This window comes from Gekko japonicus, unplaced genomic scaffold, assembly GCF_001447785.1.
Source record: "Gekko japonicus isolate JY-2015 unplaced genomic scaffold, Gekko_japonicus_V1.1 scaffold328, whole genome shotgun sequence".
NCBI classification, from domain to species: Eukaryota; Metazoa; Chordata; class Lepidosauria; order Squamata; family Gekkonidae; genus Gekko; species Gekko japonicus.
The window spans coordinates 187,940-210,274 of NW_015170285.1; the positions used below are offsets into that span (position 1 = coordinate 187,940).

At 48.9% G+C, this 22,335-nt stretch overlaps 1 protein-coding gene across 1 annotated transcript in view; it reads right to left on the reverse strand.

The window, feature by feature from the left end:
• RIMBP2 (RIMS binding protein 2) overlaps positions 1-22,335 on the reverse strand; it is a 103,062-nt gene that overhangs the window by 67,879 nt on the left and 12,848 nt on the right. Inside the window, exon 2 of the mRNA XM_015417868.1 lies at positions 10,710-10,914. Within this exon, the coding sequence (XP_015273354.1) occupies positions 10,710-10,914 (205 nt within the window). The remainder of the gene's footprint in view (positions 1-10,709; positions 10,915-22,335) is intronic.

A 22,335-nucleotide genomic window follows, 5' to 3' on the forward strand; every position in this document is an offset into this window, starting at 1 on the left:
GATGAAGTCAGTTCTGGCTCACAAAAGCTTATGCTGGAAGACATTTTGTTTGTCTCAAAGGTGTGGCTAGATCCCTCTCTTATTATAGTAAGACATCCCACATCCCAGTTCCAGGCAAAGGGGAGGCAAGGTTGCCAACCTCCAGGTGGTGGCTGGAGACCTCCCAGAATTACGGCTGATCTCCAGGTTACAGAGATCAGTTCCCCTTGAGAAAATTGTCGCTTTGGAAGGTAGACTGGATGGAATTATACCCCGCTGAGGTCCCTCCCCTCCCCAGACTTCACCCTCCCAGGCTTCACTCCCCAAATACCCAGGAATTTCCCAACCCAGAGCTGGCATTCCGAGGGGGAGGAGAGAGAACATGAAATGTTTCAATGGGTCTCAGTCTCTTTGCTGCTCAGTATGAGGCCCAGAGTCCTGCCTTGGAGTCTGATCGGGCCCTCTAGTGCAACGCCAAGGGGGCCACAGGTGGAGTTGCCCACTTCTAGGTTGGGCCTGGATATCTCCTGGAATCACAACTGATCTCCAGGCCATGGAGATTAGTTCCCCTGGAGAAAATGGCAGCTTTGGAGGGTAGAGTCTATGGCATCACTCCCAGTGAATCCCCTCCCCAAACTCCACCTTCTTCAGGCACCACCCCCAAATCACCAAGAATTCCCCAACCTGGACTTGGTAACCCTTGCCACAGGTCCAGTGTTGTGCCGACACTCTCTTCCCCTCATGCAGTTGAGAAACTACACAATGAGGTCATATACTCTGTATATGTATACTCTGTGCTCCCTGGAGAATGTCTTCTTGACTTTGCTCTGCTAAACAGGGTGCCAGTCTCTGGTGCCAGGAGCTCTCCTCCAGAGGAAGAGGTGCTTCGGCCATAGAATGGCTCCTCCACTTGCACCCGGCTGGATGACCTTGGGCAAGCCATAACTCTGGCACAGCTGTTCTTGAAAAAGAGCAGTTTCTGTCAAGAGTTCTCTCAGCCCCACCTACCTCACAGGGTGTCTGTTGTGGGGAGGGGAAGGGAAAGGAGTCTGTAAGCCACTCTGAGACACCTTTGGGTAGTGAAGGGTGGGGTATAAATCCAATCCTTCTTCTTCTTCTTGTACCAATGGAAGGCTCCACTCTACAGCCGATCGTGGTGGTGGGGTAGAACCCATTAAGTTTCTCCCTGCTGCCGTTGGCAGCTGTCGCGCTCCAAGTTATCCATTACGCCTTAGAAGAAAGAGCAGCACACTGATGAAAGAGCACCATGGGGGACAGGGGACAGCCACGTATGAGTCATAATGTACCAAAACAGCAAATCGGTTTCGTGAACTGGATCTGGAGCCAAGCTTCAACCAAGCCAAATTCAGACCTGACCCCAAAGTCACATGCTCATCCAGGGTTTGCAACCTGTAGCCTGGTGGAATTAAAGCGAGAGGACAGGAGGCAGAGAGAGGTCTGGATATCTGATTATGTCGGCACTGCCCTAAATTGTACTCTCTGGCTTTGCTGCAGCTGCCGCTGCCAATGTCATTAGGCACAGCTTGCTGCTTCCACCTTTGCCGCTCACAAGGAACAAGGGAGCGGTGTGGGGGGAAACTCTTTCAAGGACTACTTTGGAGAGAACACCAGCAGCTGCATGTGGAGGAAGAGTTAGTTTTATACCCTGCTTTTCACTACCCAAAGGAGTCTCAGAGCAGCTTACAATCACCTTCCCTTCCCCTCCCCACAACAGACTCCCTGTGAGGTAGGTGGGGCTGAGAGAGCTCTGAGAGAACTGTGACTGACCCAAGGTCACCCAGCTGGCTTCATGTGGAGGAGGAGTGGGGAATCAAACCCGGTTCTCCAGGTTAGAGTCCGCCGTCTTAACCACTATACCACGCTGGCTCTCAAGACCCAGCCTGAGATGGATGGACTCAATCAAGGAAGCCACAGCCTTCGTTCAGCAAGACCTGGGCAAGGCTGTTAATGATAGGAAGTTTTAAAGGTGATTCATTCATAGGGTCGCCGTAAGCCAGAAGATGTTTGACGGCCCTTAAACACACACGTGAGTCTGGCAGGGGAGGGCATCAGCTGGGATCCTTGACGTGGAAGAACAGGCTGTGTTTACGCAGTCACTAGCATCATGCTGCAATGAGATTTCTCGGCATGAAATCGTGTGTAGGGACATCTGCTAGGCAGAAAACCCTCCCACGCGCACGGGGTGGATGTTCCTTTTTTAGTCTGCTCAGCATAACTGGACCAGCTTTCCTTCTGTCCCCACACAAAGCATCTGTTGGAAAAGGAGGGTCCTGCCCTCCTTCCTTGCCAGCACAACCCAGTGGAAGAAGGGAAGGTGTTCTTACCCATAAGACTGGCCCCTACCAGGGGGGGGGGCATGTCTGCCATTTCCATGCTATCATATTGGAAGAATAAACCCTCCAGCCCCCTCCAGTTTGGTGTACTGGTTAAACGCACGGACTCTAATTTGGGAGAACTGGGTTTGATTCCCCGCTCCTCCACTTGCAGCTGCTGGGTGACCTTGGGCAAGCCGTAGTTCTGTCAGAGCAAATCTTGAAAAAGAGCAGTTTCTGTCAGAGCTCTCTCAGCCCCGCCTACCTCACAGGGTGTCTGTTGTGGGGAGGGGAAAGGAAAGGAGATTGTAAACTGCTCTGAGACTCTGAATGATGAGCAGGGTATAAATACAATCTCTTATTCTCTTCTACAATCACTCTAGGGTTCCCAACCTCCAGGTGGTGGCTGGAGATTGACTGCTATTACAGAGATCAATTCACCTGAAGACAATGGTTGCTCTGGAGGGTGGACTCTATAGCATTGTACCCTATTGAAGTGCCTCCCCTCCCGAAACCACACCCTCCTCAGGTTCCACCTTGAAGATCTCCAGGTATTTCCCAACCGTGAGCTGGCAACCCCACCCTCCAACATTCGAAGAGCGTAAATGCGCGGCTTACTCGAAGCCAAACCAAGTCTTGCACCTGAAGCGAATTCATCACCATTGCTAGTTTTAACATGAAACTTGAGACATTGTGCATCAGCCTGCCAGAAACTAACCTGAATGTATTCCTGCAGCCTTGGCACTAAAATACACTCTCATTCAAACAAACAAAGCATATTTTCTCCATGGCAACACTAAAAAAAAATAGTTCATGCAAATAGCTGACCTGTGCCGGCAGGGACATCGGGAATAGCTTGAGTCGAGCGGCCAAGGAAATAACCAGCACAAACAAACCCCTCTCCCTGCATGGCGTAAACTGTCCTGACTTCATACTCTGAAGCAACAGGGACAAAGGAGTAACAAAAATGGCAGTGCGGAAGTGGCTCAGATGTACACTAAGGCAGAGTGAACATCCTCTGTTTTAGCTCCTTTTCATATTAATTTATGTTTTGATCCTCTGCTTTCTACTGTTGGCTTGGTAGATTCTTTTATACATAGGCAACATAACACACATATTACAACAGATAACGATGAGGATTGCCACCCCTGGGTTGGGAAGTACCTGGAGATTTTGGGGGTGAAGCTTGGCAAGGGCGGGGTTTGCAGAGGGGAGAGACCTCTGCAGGGTACAACACCATAGAGCCCACCCTCCAAAGCAGCCATTTCCTCCAGGGGAACTGATCTTAATCATCTGGAGATCAGCTGTAATGGTGGAAGATCTCCAGGCGTCACCAGGAGTCTGGCAAACCTAATTGTGTGTGAGTGTGTATTTGCCACCAGGTCACAGCTGACTTATGGCAACTTCATAGGGTTTTCACAGCCAGAGACATTCAGAGGTGTTTTGCTATTCCCTGCCTCTGTGTGGTAAGTGGTAACCCTGATATCTCCCATCAAAATACTAACCAGGGCTGACCTTGTTTAGTGTCCAAAACCTGACAAAACTGGACTAGCCTGGGCTATCCAGGTCAAGGGAAATCCTCATATAAGTAAAAGGCAAAGGTTCCCTTGCTCGAAAGCCAGTCGAATCCGACTCTAGGGTTGCGGTGCTCATCTCCGTTTCAAAGCCGAAGAGCCAGCGCTGTCCGAAGACGTTTCCGTGGTCATGTGGCCGGCATGACTGTTTAGGCACACGGAACGCTGTTACCTTCCCACCAGAGTGGTACCTATTTATCTACTTGCAATTTCTTGCTTTCGAACTGCTAGGTTGGCAGGAGCTGGAACTAGAGACGGGAGCTCACTCCGTCATGTGGCAACTCAGGTCTCGAACTGATGAACTACTGACCTTCGACAGCCTGCAGTTCAGCGTCTTAACCACTTGAGCCACCGCAGCTCCCTAAATCATCATATACTGACATACAAATAACACTTTCATAAAATAATTCTCTTTTTTGGTGGGGTGGTTTTTTTTTTTGTATTTTTCGTATGGGTGCACACACACACCTGGAAGTCATGGCGACCTCTGGTGACTGACCCCTGCTGGGGGCCCGGAGGATATTCAGAGAGGCAGCTGAGTAAAGCCTGCCCCATGTCCTCCTGACTGCTGGTGTTTCAAGGAGGTCTCTTGTCCAAGTACTTGCCAGAGTCAACCCTGCTTAGCTTCTAAGATCTGATGAGATCAGGCTGGCCTGGGCTATCCAGGTCAGGGCCATAAAATAATTCGGGGTGGGGTAGGGATGAATCCTGCTGTGTCAAAACACAAAATGGTACAAAAAATAAGTTCCAGAGCGTCCAGAATTCAGGAATTTGCCTGTTTCGATTCAAGCATGACTGATTGCGGTCGTATCCTGCTTTTGTTGACTGGAGTCCCAAAACTGACCTGCAGTAGTTCTGAAATACAACTTTCCATTCAAAATAGCCCTGTTCTGAATTTGTTTCTCCCTTGCAAGAAGTGAACCAGTAACCATTTAATTTTCGCACCAGTTTCTCTTTTCCCAATGTTGACATTTTCTCCCCTGGGGGGGGGGGCGACGACGGACTTCCAGCCGTTTCTGCATCAATTGCATATGGTGGTAGAAATTGCCATCAAGTTCCAGCCAAATGTTGGCGACCCCATAGAGTTTTCAAGGCAGTGGACAAACAGAGATAGTTTGTCATTGCCTTGGGAAGCAAACCTAAACTTCCTGGGTGATCTCCCATTCAAGTACTAGCCAGGGCCAACCCCGCTTTGCTTCCAGGGTCTCACAAAATCAGGCTAGCCTGGGCCATCCCAGTCAGGTCATCAGCTGCGTATAAATGACACAAAAAAGAAACCAAAAACTCACAAGATCAACCCTATTAAATATATCCTAAATAAGAAGCTAAGAAGACCACTTGGTCCACCTGGTCCAGCATCCTGTCTCACACAGGGGCCAACCAGTTCCTCTGAAGGATCAACAGCAGGGCATAGAGGCCAAGGCCTGCCCCTGATGTTGCCTGCTGGCACTGGGATTCAGAGGTTGACTGTCTCTGAACATGGAAGTTCCCCTCAGTCACCATGGCTAGCAGCAACGGATAAGAACATAAGAACATAAGAGACGGCAATGTTGGATCAGGCCAAAGGCCCATCCAGTCCCACACTCTGTCACACAGTGGCCAAAAATACCAGGTCCCATCAGGAGGTCTACCGGCAAGGCCAGGATATTAGAAGCCCTCCCACTGTTGACCCCCCCAAGCACCAAGATGACAGAGCATCACTTGCCCCAGAGCCCCTATCTATACCTTGTGGCTAATAGCCACTGATGGACCTCTGCTCCATATGCTTATCCAATTCCCTTTTGAAGCCGTCCATGCTTGTAGCCGCCACCACTTCCTGTGGCAGTGAATTCCATGAGTTAATCACTCTTTGGGCGAAGAAGTACTTCCTTTAAATGGATAGATCTCTCCTGCATGAATCTGGCTAATCCCCTTTTAAAGACACCTATGCCCGGGGCCATCACTATGTCCCTTGCCAGCGAATCCCACATTTTAATCTCTCACTGTGTTAAGAGGCATTTCCTTTTGTCTGTCCTGAACCTGCTGCCCATCGGCTTCATTGGATGCCCTCCAGTTCTAGTATTTTCAGAGACAGAAAAATTCCTTTGTCAACCCTCTCCACCCCACATCTATATACTATTAGCCACCTGTGAGGATAGCTTAATCTGTGGATTGGGGCCACATGGAGGCTAAGCAGAGTTTTCAGTGCACTTGGGGGACTCCCCAGGTGTACAGAAAAATCTGAAATGTTTAAATCCCCCCCCCCCACTTTTTAAAAAATTGAAAGGTGCTGTCTGAGTAGGCACAGACAACACACCTCCTTTGCTTCTAATGTGGTGGTTACTAGGAAACAGGGCTATTTTTGGGCAGAAACACACAGGAACGGAGTGCCGGCTGGCTCCTGAGTTGGCCACGTCCAGCAGGAACTCATTAGCATAATAGGCCAGACCCAACAGCAGAAACTCATTAGGATTGGCTACATTAGGGGTGTGTGGCCTAACATGTAAAGGAGTTCCTGCTACAAAAAAAGGCCCTGGGTTTTGACAACAAACAAGGTAAACAGAATAAGAAGCAAAAGGTGGGTGTGGCTGGATGACCACACTTCTGGTAACATGGGGGTGCGGCCTAATGTGCTAATGAGCTCTGCTGTCAGGGGTGTGGCCTAATATGCTAATGAGTTTCTGCTGTTGGGTGTGGTCTATTATGCTAATGAGTTCCTGCTGGGCTTTTTCTACAAAAAAAGCCCTGCTAGGAAACACTCCAGGCCCACCTGCAACAGTAGCTGGGCTCAGGCGCCGCAGCAGAGCTGCTCGGGGCTGGCTGCAGTGGCAGCGCACACTGAGAGCTGCTCAAGGCCACGTCACCGCTTTGGTGGATGCCAGGAGCAGCTTGGGGCCTGGCTGTGGTGTCCACACACATAGGGAGCCACTTGGGGCTCGGCTGTGGCAGTGGTGCACGTTGGGAGCCGCTCCAGGCTTGGCTGCAGTGGTGAATGCTGGGAGCTGCTCAGGGCCTGGTCATGGCGGCGACAGATGCCGGTAGCTGCTCTGGGCTTGGAGCAGTTCCCAGACAGAGCTGCCACGCAGTCCAAGGTGAGCAATTGGGCCTGGACGTGCTGGCTCATCAATGGGGGGAGAGATGGGATTCCACGCCATGATTCTTGTGGCCCTCCCTTTAAACCTCTATCATGCCCCCCCCTTCCAGTCGTCTCTCTTCTGAACTGAAAAGTCCCAGACTCTTCAGCCTTTCCTCACAGGGAAGCTGCTCCAACCCCCTCATCATCTTGGCTGCCCTCCTCCGTACCTTTTCCACCTCTGCAATGTCCTTTTGGAGATAGGTGACCAGGTATGGTGACCAAAGCAACCTGACCCTTCAGAATCTTTCTCTGCCCCTGCCCTTAGTGTAAGTACCACTCACCATGACTAGCAAGAGTCCGGTGGAAAAAGAAATTGTTCTCTGAAGATGATGCCGCAGTGTGACAGGCTTCTTAATTTAACAGTCTAGGGACGCAAATTAGCTGCTGGCACCTAAAAGTATATTTGCACAAGCCAATTATATCCACCGTCCAACTCATACAATTACTGATGGATCAATTATGGACTATTCCGAATGCCTGGGAGACAGCATTAAGCCATCCTCCGTATCTGATGAACTGCTAGGTCTGGCTGATTGGCTGTACCCGGAAGACTGTTATCTTTTTTTTGGCAGAACGGGTTTTGATTGGCTGCAGCGGAGAGGTTTCTCTCTCTCTTTTTTTTACAAAGTAGATTTGGGAGACCCTGCTCTAGGGTCTCAGGCAGAGGTCTTTCACATCATGTAACACCATCCTCTTAAGTGGAGATGTTAGGATTGAACTTGGGATCTTCTGCACGCCGAGCAGAGGCTCTGCCACTGAGCCACAGCCCCTTCCCCCAAGATATTGAGTCTTGGTCACGTGCCCAACCATGCCAATTCCTTGTGCTGGCCAACTCTGAAGAAATCCCCCCCACACACACACACACAAACACCAATCCTCCCATTATATTTGAAGGCGCCCTGCCTTGCAACTGCATTAAAGTTAAAACCAATCAACCAACAAGAAAGACTTCATGCATCTGCTGGGGTCACCAGCTCTGTGTTGGAGGAGGTTTTGGGGGTTTTTTTGGGGGGGCGCCCTGCCTTGCAACTGCATTAAAGTTAAAACCAATTAACCAACAAGAAAGACTTCATCTGCTGGGGTCGCCAGCTCTGCGTTGGAGGAGGTTTTGGGGTTTTTTTGGAGGTTTTGGGGGGTGGATCCTGGGGAGGGCGGGTTTGGGGAGGGACCTCAGCATGGTATAAGGCCACAGAGCCCACCCTCCAAAGCAGCCATTTTCTCCAGGGGAACTTATCTTGGTCGTCTGGAGATCAATGGTAATATCAAGAGATCTCCGGTTACCACCTGGAGGAGGTTGGCAACCCTATGTGGGTCTCCCTGGTCCTAGTTCAATGCTGTGACAATAGGGTTGCCAGCTCTGGGCTGGAAAATACCTGGAGATTTTGGGGGTGGATCTGGGAAAGGGCGGGGTTTGGGGAGAGGAGGGGCCTCAGCAGGGTACAATGCCAGAGAATCCACCCTCCAAAGCAGCTGTTATCTCCAGGGGAGCTGATCTCTGTAGTCTGGAGATCCACTGTCATACCAGGAGATCTACAGGCCCCACCTGTAGTACATCTAATTTGGCTCTGAGTTTTAAACTGGGCTCATCTAATTTGGCCCCGAGCACTGAAACGGGAACTCCCCAGCTGGTAGCATATTTGCTCTTAACAGCTGCTCTGCATTAGTTCTTGCTTCCATGTGTGCGTGGACATTTCGACGTGCTTGGTAACTGTTGGGTCGGGTCCAGGAAGTGTTCCGGTACACCCAGGAAGAGGGATGTCTCCCCTGCTTGCATCTACATCAATAGCTGAACAGGCTCCGCTTGCTTATTCAGCTCTCATCAAAGCGACACGAAACAGGCTCGAGCGCACCAATCAGCATGCTGGAGCTGTTCCAAGCATCCTCGGATGACCCGTAGCCCACGATGCTGCTGCAACCCTCGGAAATAATTTATGCACTGAAAGCAAACCAGCCGACTGAGGTTCAGCTAGTTAGCGGTTGCTGCCACTGACAAACCGAAAAGATCTAGCCAGCCCCCCCCATCCATTTTCTGCATTCCTTTAGGAAACACACAGAGAAAGGGGGTGGGGGGAGAAACAGATTACCGGCAAGGCAAGGGAAGACCAGACTGCAATGAGTCAATAACAGTGTCTTTCAATTCTAGGTTCTTACTTAACAAGCTGACGTAAAAGCCATCTACAAGATTCATGGGAAACAGGCTTGCTGGCGAAAGGTTCACGACTCCCCGAATGCCCTTAGGAGATCCTGTAAGTCTTTCTTTATTGGAGCGGGCATTGCAGGGTGGTTGATTTTACGGGCTGATTTAGGGCAAAAACGACCAACGGTTCCTTCTGCACAAATCCCACTGATTATAGACAAGCAAATGTTATTAGAAACCTTCTTTCCTGCTGTCTGAGGCTGAGTCTATAGAATCAGGATGATTACATCACAACCCTGATAGGAGTTTCGAGAGGGTAGCCCTCTTGGTCTGCAGAAGGGCAAGATTTGAGTCCAGTAGGACCTCAAAGACCAACAACATCTCCGGGGCATAAGCTTTCGTGACCTTCAGCAGATACATCCGACAGAGCAAGCTTTGACTCTCGAAAGTTTAGACCCTGAAAATCTTGTTCGTCTCTAAGGTGCTACCAGACTCAAATCTTGCTCTCAAACCCTGATAGGAGTGTGCCATTTCAGACAGCTGGGAGGGTGGTGGGGGAGTTTGTAAACTAGGAATTCAGGAAGGTGGGTTTAACCTGAGCCTGCTCGCGGGGAGGGCGGGGTACAAATTGAATCACCAAAATAAATAATAAAATAAAAATAACCTACCCCTTTTGTGAAATTACGTACCTTCTTACCTCTTCTTGGATGCACACCTTAACATGGTGACCGGGGGGGGGGGGTGTCTGTGTGTGTCAGCAAAGCTGAGAGCAATACTCCTAGCAGAGTCACCTGCTGGCGGAATGGGCAGAGCTGAGACATCAGAATGAGATGCGACCTACCTCACAGGGTGTCTGTTGTGGGGAGGGGAAGGGAAAGGAGTTTGTGAGCCACTCTGAGACTCCGAGTAAAGGGCGGGGTATAAATCCAATCACCTCCTCCTCCTCCTCTTCTTCTTCTTCTCCCCCCCTTTCAGGGATCAACAGCCACATCAGCGGAAGAGAACGGACAGTCCCAGTGGGGAGGGGGGTGGAGGAATCCTTGAAGGGTAGCAGCTACTGGGCAGCAGCAGTAGTGGAAGGGGACACTGGCGGAAAACCTTTCATAGACAACAGCAGTGCCACTTTGGCTAACCATGGTTAGTACAATGCAGAAGAAGGCAATGGCAAACCACTTCTGACCAACTCTTGTCTTGAAAACTCCATAAGCTGGAAATGACTTGACAGCACTTCACACCCACACAAGGCTTGATTTTTTTTTTTTTTTTTAAAGTGACAGAACGGTTCCATAGCGTTCCAAAGTTTTGGTGCCATGACTTGTAACGTGCAGAAGGCGGCAAGGGTAAACCACTTCTGATTATCTCTTACCTTGAAAACCCTTTGATAACAGAAGTGCAAAAGGTGTGTGTGTGTGTGTGTGTATACACATCTGCATATACATATATATATGCACACATCTGCTACATTCCAGCAAAGATGTAACACGTTAATAGCAACAGGAATAAAGTGGATTGAATCAAGCTTTCCGAATTCTTCTCTTGGAGCAGTTTTGAACCAAAGGGCTCCTTCTTACCTTTGCCGAGGGAGGTGGCAATTCCATTCATTAACTGGGACAGGGACTTGCTAGGGGATCCGGGGATGTCTGAGGCTGCCAACGGGTTACTACTCAGGAGGTCAATCTTTCCAGCTTGCTGCCGAAACTTTTCCAGTTCCTTGGAGAGGAGATTAAACTGCTCGCTCTGCGTCCGACATTTCTCTTCTAGCTCGCGGACCTTGGCCTGAACAATTGAGGATAAAGGAAGGGGGTATCATCTGAGTAGGATCACAAATAGGTGCCCACGTCCATCAAGATCTCAAAGGGCGGAAGCACTCAACACTTTGTCTTGTCACATGTGCAATCTCGGTGATCCCGGTTTGCATGGGCAGATGTAATGTGTGCGGTGGATGATCTCTGCCTTCGGGACTGGTCACATGCTTGGGGCGCCCTCATGCGATCCCCCTGTGGCAGCACGGAAGCTCATAACCCGACCGGGATTGAACAAGACAGACCAACTGTAGGATCCAAACCTGCATGCAGGGGGGTCACACACATCGCTGGGTAGTTTGTGCAATCAATGGCAGCTCGAAAAAGAGCTGAACTGTGTAATCAGCATGATTAATCTCCATGTAGAAGTACCAGCTCATGCAATCAGAACTCCCCTGGGATCCTAGCTCGGTCGCTTGCTTGCTAGTAGCTCCTGTGGCAATTCTTGGGGGGGGGCACTGTGTGTCTGGACTGGACCACCACAAATGACAGTCCCTGTGATTGTGGCCACCGGAAGAAGAGGGCTGTTGCAAACATGGTATTTTTCCGCATTCTCATTTTTCTCGCCTGTAAGTTCCTGTTTCTTCTGGGTTTTTTTTTTGTTTTGTTCTGCACGTGCTTTACTCCTTGTGGTGGTTGATTTGATCTTACACTGATTTATCTCTGGCATAAAAACCTGCCGTTTAAATCTGCAGGGAGCTATGCCAGGCACAAACCAGTGTAATATCAAATTGACCACTAGAGGGAGCAAAACATTTGCAGAACTGAAAAAGTCCCCAGAAGAAATGGGAATTTACAAGGAAAATAAGAATGTGGAAACCAATAAGAACAGCTGCTTGCAACAGAAGGTATTGCCTAATACTAGATATTGCAAATACAATAAGAATAATATGCTATTTATATATTACATTGGTCCAGAGGAGAGTATGCCTGAAAGCAGCTGGGACCATGCCCGGCTCAGACAGAAAATGAATTGTATGAACTCTGCCACAGATTACTAAGAATAAGGAATAGGCAGCTAATTGATAAGAGTAAAGAAGGAGCATCTGTGTCCCCCCTTCACACAACCATTTCAGTGTGACGAGATGCAACGACCTGAACAGGGCAATGAGAATGGGAGTTTCCCAGTATCTTTTAAAGCCCAGTTACAGCTATATGAGGCTCCCGTTCAAATCATGGGTTCACAAAATTCCTTCTACCCCTACATGGCTTTGTTAACAGATGCTAAAACACACACACACACACACACACACACACACACACACCCTGCACTAGAACAAAGTTTGAGTCCAGTGGCACCTTTAAGGACAAAGTTTAATTCTGGGTATAAGCTTATACCTGAAATTAAACTTCGTTGGTCTTAAAGGTGCTACTGGACTCAAACTTTGTTCCGTTGCTTCAGACAACATGGCTACCCACCTGAACATCCTGCACTGTTATAACCTTTTAAAGAAAAGTAATACAGGAAAAAGATGTAACTTGTCTCTTCCCTTTTGATACATAATAATGGAGCAGGGGGTGTTTTCTTTATTAGCAAAACCACTGAAACACTTCTTCCTGCACAGCCCCAGTGTGAACTGGGGTCCCACAGGACTGTAATTCAGCTTCAAAAGTCTCTGGAAGGTCTGTGATCTACATCACATCTAGATTTGACCCTAAGATCTTTCATGGACAGAGGGTGGGGTTTCAGAGTCCAAAAGAACTCTTCCCCATACACAACAGGCAAGGGTGATATAAATGATGAAAAATATTCAAAGAATGATACCAAAATAAGAGGAAGTACGCATGCATATTTAGCGCATCCCGGGGGCCAAAAGGCAAGATGTAAATTAAATAAATTATATCATTTGAACGAGCTGAGGGGACTCAGTTTTTCTTTTTGCCCAACTTCCAGCAGCCACCCACACCCCCCTGCAAACTTTGGGGTATTGACTTCTGCACAAAATATACCCTCCTCTATGGAAATCAGGAAGTGCCTTACAGCAATTGAGAGCAACGATTCTTTGGCCAAGGAGCCATTCTTCTCCTTGCCTGGTAGTGGTTTCCTTTCTTCAGCAAAAGTTCTTTCTCAGTTCTCCTGTCTGTAAGACATCTTTAACTGGAGATGCCAGGAATGGAACAGGAGACCATGCACAAGAGCACTGTGTGCTCTGCCATCAAACAACAGCCCTTCCAAAAAACAAAAAGATGCTTATTGGACCTCAGATTCATGGTGAAGAGGCAGCCTGATCACACCACTAGGCTCTTAAATCATAGCTCTGCAGGCGTGCAGCACACATGCCGAAAATATAAGAACATAAGAGACGCCATGTTGGATCAGACCAATGGCCCATCCAGTCCAACACTCTGTGTCGCACAGTGGCCAAAACCCAGGTGCCATCAGGAGGTCCACCAGCAGGGCCAGAACTTCAGAAGCCCTCCCACTGTTGCCCCCCAAGCACCAAGAATACAGAGCATCATGACCCCAGACAAAGTGTTCCATCTATACCTGGTGGCTAATAGCCACTGATGGACCTCTTGCTCCATATGTTTATCCAATCCCCTCTTGAAGCTGCCTATGCCTGTAGCCACCATCGCTTCCTGTGGCAGTGAATTCCGCATGTTACTGACTATTTGGGTGATGAAGTACTTCCTTTGATCTGTTCTATGCCTACTGCTCATCAATTTCATTGAGTGTCCACAAGTTCTTGAATTGTGAGAAAGGGAGAGAAGTACTTCTTTCTCTGCCTTCTCTATCCCATGCATAATTTTGCAAACCTCTGTCATGTCACCCTCAGTCACCATTTCTCCAAGCTAAAGAGCCCTAACCTCTTTAATCTTTCTTTGTAGGGAAGGTGTCCATTCCCCTCAATTATTTTTGTTTCCTTTTTCTGCACTTTTTTCCAATGGGGGTGGGGGCTTGAATACATGAGCTACGATCTGGGTGTGGGTCAAGCAACCCAAGGACCCCTTCTCTCTGAATGGACTCACCAGCACCTAGAATTTATAGTTGCAAATACATCTTAAATATTACAGATGTTCTTTGGGTGCTCTAAGGCGCATGAGAGGCACCTGTGCTACTGCAGAGTACTTCGCCACAGGGGAACTATGTACACATAGATAAATGGGCTTTATTTATGCAGTCTTCCCATAGTTTCAAGAATGGTGTCAATTAGAGAGATGTGTTTATGGGGTTCTGCAGTTACACGCTTATAACACCCAGGTCCGAATGCACACCTGCCATTTATGTTTTGTGTTTTGGATGGCAGAAATAAAAAACAGGGACAGGAAGAAGTGTTTGCTGGCTTCGGGCATTGGCTACCTGGTTAGACGCTGTTGGACTGGACAGAGCTCTGGACTGGGCTGAGACTTCTTCACACAGTACAATCCATGTATGGAATTCACCGTCATATGGGCTGGTGCGGCATCACGGTTCCACTGGGGTCCTCGGCGTGGCGCCCGAGGCTGTCGTGGCACCCGCTGACACCTTTCCTGGTGCACGCCAAGTGTTTTAAGAAAGTGGGCAGGGCCAGCGGCGGAGGCCAGGTGAGGAACGCCAGGCTGCCGCCACCACTGTCTGGTTGGGAGAATCCCCTCTGAGGCAAGGCAAGGTGAGTGGGGTGGGAGTCAGTGAGCCGCTGCAGCCGTCGCTCTCTTTCCATCAATTAAACTACCCCCCCCAGCACCCCTCCCCGGAAAAACCCCTGGCTACGGGCCTGCCGCCAGGCACAACCTCTCAGCCTAAACCTATCCTCACAAGATTGTTGCTGTGAGGATCAAGGGGGGGAGAGAAAGAGGTGAGAAGCCACTCTGGGTCCTCCATAAGGGAGAAAGGGGGATATAATTTTTTCCTAAAAAATAGTAAGCGCACAATGCAGTGATGGCCACTAGTTTAGTTGGCTATAAAAGGGGAATAGATACATTCACGGAGGAGAGGTCCATGAATGGCTATTAGCTAAGCTGGCTAAATGGAACCTCCGTGTTCAGAGGCAGTAATCCTCTGGATGTCAGTTGCTGGAGGGTAGGCAGTGTGGAGGGCTGAGCCTTTGCCCTAAGGCACTGCTCGGGGTCTTCCCAGGAGCATCCTGTCGGCTACCGTGGGAAACAGGATGCTGCATTCAATGTCATTCTGGCCTGATCCCAAATGTCTTTCTGGCTGGTCTGAAAGATATTTGCACATGTGAAACAGCTCCTGCAAACCTGGATGGTATGAAGTGGCCAGGAACCAAACAGACTTTCTTCCGCTCTGTTTAATATCAGCCTCCTCGTCTACTAGGGTTGCCAGGTTGGGAAATTCCTGGAGATTTGGGGGGTGGGGGTGGAGCCTGGGGAGGGCAGCGTGTGGGGGAGCAGCAGGGTATAATGCCATTGAGTGCACCATCCGAAGCAGCCATTCTCTCCAGGGGAACTGATCTTGGTCATCTGGGAATAGTGGGAGATTTCCAGGTGCCTCCTGGAGGGTGGCAAGCCTATTATCTCCTCATTAAAGCAGCCTTGGTCATTCCAGTTGGGCATCAACCAGAGTCATCTCAGATGCTGTTAGATGTTTCCGTCCCCAGCACGGAGTTCGGAGACCTCAGTGCAAATACAGTGGGAATGAGTTTGCAGCTATTCGCCTCAAAACGCTAGAGCAGGGATGACCTAGTTTAATATCCTCTGCTCAGCCACAATCGTTCAGTTGGGCAAACAGTCTTGGTGCTTTATTTTTAATTGGTCCTTTGTCTCAAACGTTTCTCAACGGTAGATTATCCTGGTTGTACTGTACATAAAGCAAACACCAGGTTTCCAGATGGCTTCCCACCAATGTTCCCTCTAAGCTGTCGAGTCTTTTGAGCAGAAATTCTACTTTGTGAGCTACTGGCATTAAAGTTGTGAGCGAGCCATTTGGCTACTGCATACATTAGTTTGCTCTGTAGCCATCCTTCCTGAACTAAGACAAAAATGTGTGAGCCAGAGGTTAAAAAAATGTGAGCTAGCTCACACTAACTCAGCTTAGAGGGAATACTGCTTCCCACGTTCCCCCCCCCATACTTCTGAAGGCCTTAGAGGGCAGACTTGAGCCGGGCTTTGGTCATAATTTCTTCTTCCCTAAGGATCTTGGGAGCCGTAGCTCAGAACGTTGGGGAAGATGTACAGGTCTCTCAAAGAGAACGGTTGTCCCGTCTAAAGCATTGGAAGATGATAGGCAAAGCATGGAATGAAAGTTGGCGATAGCTTTCGTGGTGACTGCGTATATGCAGAAATGTCTGCCTAGCCACAAGACTTGCATTACGATCCTATGCAGAGTTACTCCGGCACACATGTACATGAAGCTGCCCTGTGCTGAGTCAGAGCATTGGTCTATCAAGGTCAGTCTTGTCTGCTCAGGCACTGGCTCTCCACAGTCTCAGGTGAAGGTCCTTCACATCACCTACTACCTGACCCTTTGAGCTGGAAATGCTGAGGATCGAACCTGGGACCTTTCACATGCTAGGCAGATGCTCTGCCACTTTGCCATGGCCTCTCCCAGGCCGAGACTGAAGTAACTGCGCTGCGACTTACCTTTCCAAAGCTAGCTGTTTTGCCTAGAGGAGAGATTTTGATGCCATCTGGATTTCTTGGCCATTCTGAGGGCCAAATTAAGGAAGCTCAAGTTCTCGGATTGGAACGCCCAGTGGGTAATCTGTCCCTGTGTGTAGGGGAGGGACATGGACTGTGACTATGGAACTGGAGGATGCAAAGTTAACTCCCTCCTCTCGGTTTTCCCTAACTGGAAATGCCTGCCCCACAACATCTTAAAGGGGCAGTAAAAGAAAAAGTACATTTCATAGGGTTGCCAGGTCCCCCTGGTGGGGGGTGGGGGGGGTAGGGTTGCCAGATCCAGGTTGGGAAACTGCTGGAGATACGAGGATGGAGCCTGGGGAGGACAGGGACCTCAGAGGGGCACAATGCCACAGAGTCCACCCTCCCAAGCAGCCATTGTTTCTAGAAGTGTCTGGAGATGAGCTGTCATTCTGGGGGATGGTCCCACCTGGAGGCCTGGCATCCTGATCGGGGGGGGGGGACTGGGAGCAGAGGTGCATGAATTACCTCCAGAGTTCTCGAATTTCATTAAAGATAGGCTCTGGGCCAAAGGTTTTTAATTAGGGCGATTTCGCACTAGAGCTGCCTCGCGGTTGGCCCCGACACAAATATGTCAATTTCACACCCGACGCTGCGGGGCTGCATTTTGACTCCCGGCTTCGCCCGATTTCCCCCGCAGTTTCGTGATCCTGGTTTTTGAGGATCACGAAACTGTGGAGGAAATCGGGCGAAGCCGCGGGTCAAATGCAGCCCCGCAGCTTCGGGTGTGAAATTGACAAATAGTGTCGGGGAAACGGTGGCGCAACCACGAGGCAGCTCTAGTGCGAAATCGCCCTTAGTCTTTGCTTATGTGATGTGTCTCCCGACTGAGGAGAACCCTTCCTGCTTCTGAAGACATGGCGCTCTAGTCCACAAAAACGTCTGCCACAAGAAGTCTGTTATTTTATTTAGTGTTTTGTCACAACAGGCTAACACACTACTACCCCTCTGAAAGACTATTCCACTATTCCTGGTAGCTTATTTCCCCTGTTGATACATGAAATGGCAATTCCAGCACAGAGACGGATGGAGCCCACTCCTCACGGAACTAATTCAGGACCTAGCAGGCATTGTGCGCTTAATCTGTGGTAAGTGTGGGTCCAGAGGGTGAGAAGGAGCTTTGTCCTTCACATCTTTATTCATCTAGAGCAGGTTCTAAATCTAGACAATCCAGACAAAACAAAGAATGCACTCCAAAGAAATCTCAAACTGATGCAAAATCAGACATGAAACAAGTGAGTGGCTTTCCAGATGGATGGTCTGAATTCAGACTAGCCCTGGTCCTGGATACTGTGTGTGGCCAAATTCTGAGAATGTTGTGCTAAGCTTTCTTGTTCTTCGCTGCCCAAATTTGTTTCAAATCCTAGATGGCATGATCAGATGAACACACGGTGTTGACTTCTACTCTTATTACAATGCAGTATTGTCGCATTTTGATTGGCAGGAGGTCTCTGACCTTTTCTACATGCTCACGTTACTTCTGATTTTCTCCATTTTTAGAGTTGTGGAGTCAGTTTGTTTTCTTCTGCACATGGCTTTAATAATGAGGATTTTCAAGGGAGGGTGCTGTCGTACTGTTGTAATGATTATTTAAGCAGCTGCTCTGGATTCCTAGCTTTCTTTTTTTTTTTAAAGTAAGTCTCTAGTCTCTTCCCCCACAAAGATATGACTTTTTCCTTTTATCTCCAGAGGGGAAGAAGCTAGAGACTTTTTTAAAAAATGAAGTTGGGAATTCAGATAATCCACTTAAACGATCTTTACATCACTTCAGAGATTTATCGATATTTTAGGGTCATTTTTTAAAATGAATCATTCATCTTGGGGGAGAGAGGGAGGGGATTAATGATGACAGTCCAATCACTGGAAAGTGAGGTGGAGGTGGGTGGGACAAAGAAAACCGACTGTAACATTATGCACTAGGAAAAGCTGAATCAAAATTGGCTTCCAGGAAAACGTGAGGGTAAAAGTAGTCTTAAAAGAGCTAGAAAAAAACCAGGGGGGAAACAAAAAAAGAAGTCAAAACTGAAGGCACAGAAAGGCATGCGGAAATCAGGATAAAAAACCAAAGCAGTATGGGGCCAGAAGGGGGGGGGGACCCATGCAGAAAATCCCTTTGAAGTCCTCAGCCAAGAGTCTTTTCTTGCCCAGCGACCCAACATCATTTTAACTGGAGATTCCATATTACGTCTTCTGCCTGCAAAATCTGTGCTCTAGTGATGAGCCACAGGCCTTCCTCTTTGCACAGTTTGTAGCTGCCAAGGTTTCCCGGGAAACTTCTAGACACTGATGTTCGATCACTCTCCACCCTTTTCCATCACAGGCAGGAGGGATCTGAAAATCATGAAAGATTAGAGGGCCTTGAGTCTGCAAAGGGCAGGCAGGGTCTTCATGGGTAGAAACTGGGACCTCTGTCTTTCACAATGAAAACAGAGATTTTGAGAATTTCCGGTGAAGGCAAGCGGCAATTTTCACACTCGTGGAAAGTGCCTGCCATTTAACCACACTCATGACAGATTACTTGACTCGGACCTATTACCAGAACATTTGTGAGATGGCTTTCTGCAAATGAGCTGTAAATGTAGGGAGGGGCTGGGGCTCAGCGGAAGAGCTTCTGCCTTGCACGCAGAAGGGTCCCAGGTTCAATCCATGGCCTCTCCAGTTAAAAAGGACCAGGCCGTAGGTGATGGGAAAGACTTCTGTCTGAGACCTTGGAGAGCCGCTGCCAGTCTGAATAGACAAGACTGACCTTGATGGACTTGATGGTCTGATTCAGAATAAGGCAGCTTCACATGTGGGGTGACTGCAGTGGCCTAGAGTCATCCAAAATTAGGCTACTGGATTAGATTGTTACGGCTTTCAAATAGGATGGCTTTTTCTCAAACCTCTTTGTTTAGCTACTCAATAGCTAAAGTTTCTTTCTGCACATTAGGGTTGCCAAATCCATCTTCCACCCCCAGCGGGGGACTTTGGGGGCCTTCCTGGAGGGGACGGGGCATCCCCAACGTGATGACGTCACGTTGGGGACATCTGCCGCCCCCCCCCCGCCGTGCGCCGGATCTCTAGAAACAGCAGTTCCCTGCACTTAAAGGAGCCAGCGTTTCCCTTTTAAATGCAGGAGCCAGCGTTTCCCCTTTAATAGCAGCCGCATTTCCCTTTTAAGAGCATGAAGCTGGCATTTCCCTGCAAGCTTGCGGAGATCGGGCTTGGGAGGAAACACAGGTTCCACACACTTAAAGGGAGAGAGATGGGTGGCTGGGGGTGTTGGGGGTGGGGCTTCCCCACCGGCCATCTGGCCGGCGGCGGGTAGAACCCCCCCCAAAACGGGGGACCCCTGGCAAACCGGGGGGTTTGGCAACCCTACTGCACATTCTCACCAGTAGCTAGAAGCTCCTTCTGCCACTTGCCATTGATGTCTGGTGGTTATTACCATTGAGGGCTGAAACTTGTTGAGGGTGGGTGACCAGAGAGAAAGAGTCCAGTGATTTGGAAGGCAGCCAGTGAAGGAGAAAGACTAAACCAGGGGTCTCCAACATGGTGCCCGCTGACACCTTCTCTGGTGCCCGTCAAATGCTTTTAGAAAGTGGGCAGAGCCAGTTGGGGCTTTTGCCCAGCAAGGCATTTGATTGCTTGTGCAGAGTTTTTAAAATGTTGTTTTGGCAGCAGCTGCCATCACACCACAAGGATCTTTATGGTGTGACTGAAGGTTAGCTAGGGAAACCGTTTTGTAGCTGGCTTCACCTCCTGCAGAAGCCGTTTTATGGCAGCTATTTTGTGGCTGGGCCCACCACACTGTGTCAGAATTCTGAAAGTGCCCACTGCTCAAAAAGAAGAAGAGTAGAGATTGGATTTATACCCCACCCTTCACTACCCGAAGGAGTCTCAGAGTGGCTTACAATCTCCATTCCCTTCCCCTCCTTACAACAGACACCCTGTGAGGTACATGGGGCTGAGAGAACTCTTTCCAGAACTGCTTGTGAGAGAACAGCTCTGAAAACAAATTAACACATGGAACTCATTGCCACAGGAGATGGTGGTGGCTACAAGCATGGACGGCTTCAATAGGGAATTAGATAAACATATGGAGCAGAGGTCCATCAGTGGCTATTAGCCACAAGATATAGATAGGAAGTCTCGGTCTGGGGCAAGTGATGCTCTGTATTCTTGGTGTTGGGGGGCGCAACAGCAGGAGGGCTTCTAGTGTCCTGGCCCCACTGCTGGACCACTTAATGCACCTGGTATTTTTAGCCACTGTGTGACAGAGTGTCGGACTGGATGGGCCATTGGACGGATCCAACATTGGCTTCTCTTATGTTCTTATGAAAGAATTTGTGACTGACCCAAGGTCACACCAGCAGCGGCATGTGGAGAAGTGGGGAAGCAAACCCAATTCTTCCAGAATACAGTCCGCGCTCCTAGCCAATACACCAAAAAGATGGGGACCCCTGGACTAAACTTTCCAACTGATTGGCAAAAAAAAAAAAAAGAGCTGAGGGAAATTGCTATGGCAAGGGGATTTGTGTGTGTGTGTGTGTGTGTGTTGGGGGGGGGGGGGGGAGATTTAAAGATGAGAACTCTTGGTGTGCTTGCCTCCATAGGGTTGCAGGCAAAATAGATATTACAGAAATGCAGTCTTGAAGGCCTTCGCCTAGTAGAGTTGGCAGACCCGAGTGGAGGTGGGGGTTCCCCGCTGCTAGGCCTTGTCCCCCCCTACTGCCAGGTCCTGCCCCTGCTGCCAATCAGCTGATGGGGGTGGGACTTACCAGGAGAGAGGGAAGCCCAGGCAACGTCTCTTCCAATGCACACCGGAAGGGACATCATCGTGTCAGTGACATCTGGGCGACACTCTGGTATTTGGGGGGGGGGGGAAACTCTACCATTCTAGTTTTGCCCAAATACCAGAGTGTCATCATGACGGCACAGCACGAGGACGTCAATTCTGGTACTCACCATAAGTGACATGGCGATGTCACTTGGACCTCCCTCCCGCTCCTGGAAAGCCCGGCAACCCTGTCTCCTAGCAAAGGGACTGAGCTTCTGAAAAGCTGCCCCTGGAACTTCCAGCTACTTGAGGGAAAGTGGCCGGAAAATTTCCTTCTCATTCATCACTCCGCTAGGTGATCCGAATCCAGACAAAATCACACACACACACTCACACAACTAGAAAGCAACTACTTTGCATGAAAATTGGAACCATTCTTGTTGGGCATGCTCATAAGAGTGTTAGGCAATATCCAACATCGGGCCTTGGGAGTTCCTGTTAATAATGGATCGTTAGTGGGGTTTACCCTTTTAATAACGGATCGTTAGTGGGGTTTGATTTGCCCTTCCCTCCCGGGGTACCGGTAGCATTAACCAAGCATGCTTTACTAACAATGGTTCTCCTGTGTACGTTTTCATGCAAAGGTGAGCAGGGTTATTGCATCCATTTACTCAAAATTGGCCATCGGTATTGAAACAGAAAGAAAAGGGAGGGTTTGTTTGTTTTTTGTCCTAAATACCTGCATGCTGTCCAAGGTGTTCTGGATGAGGAGCAAAGCAATAAATACCAAACAAAGACACAGGAAACAAAGATTTGAAATAAAAGAAAGAATTTTTAAAACCAAAAAAAAATAATGCTGAACAACAACAGATTAGAAATAACTTTCTTTCTTCTTCTTTTACACACTTAAAACCAGAATACACATTGAGCACATCTAGACGACATGTTTAAATCCATTTCAAATCCAACTTGCCTATTGTGGCTTCCTTCCAAGAATCCCGGGAACTGTAGCTTAAGTGCGCAGGAAAAGGTTGCCAATTCAGGGTTAGGAAATAC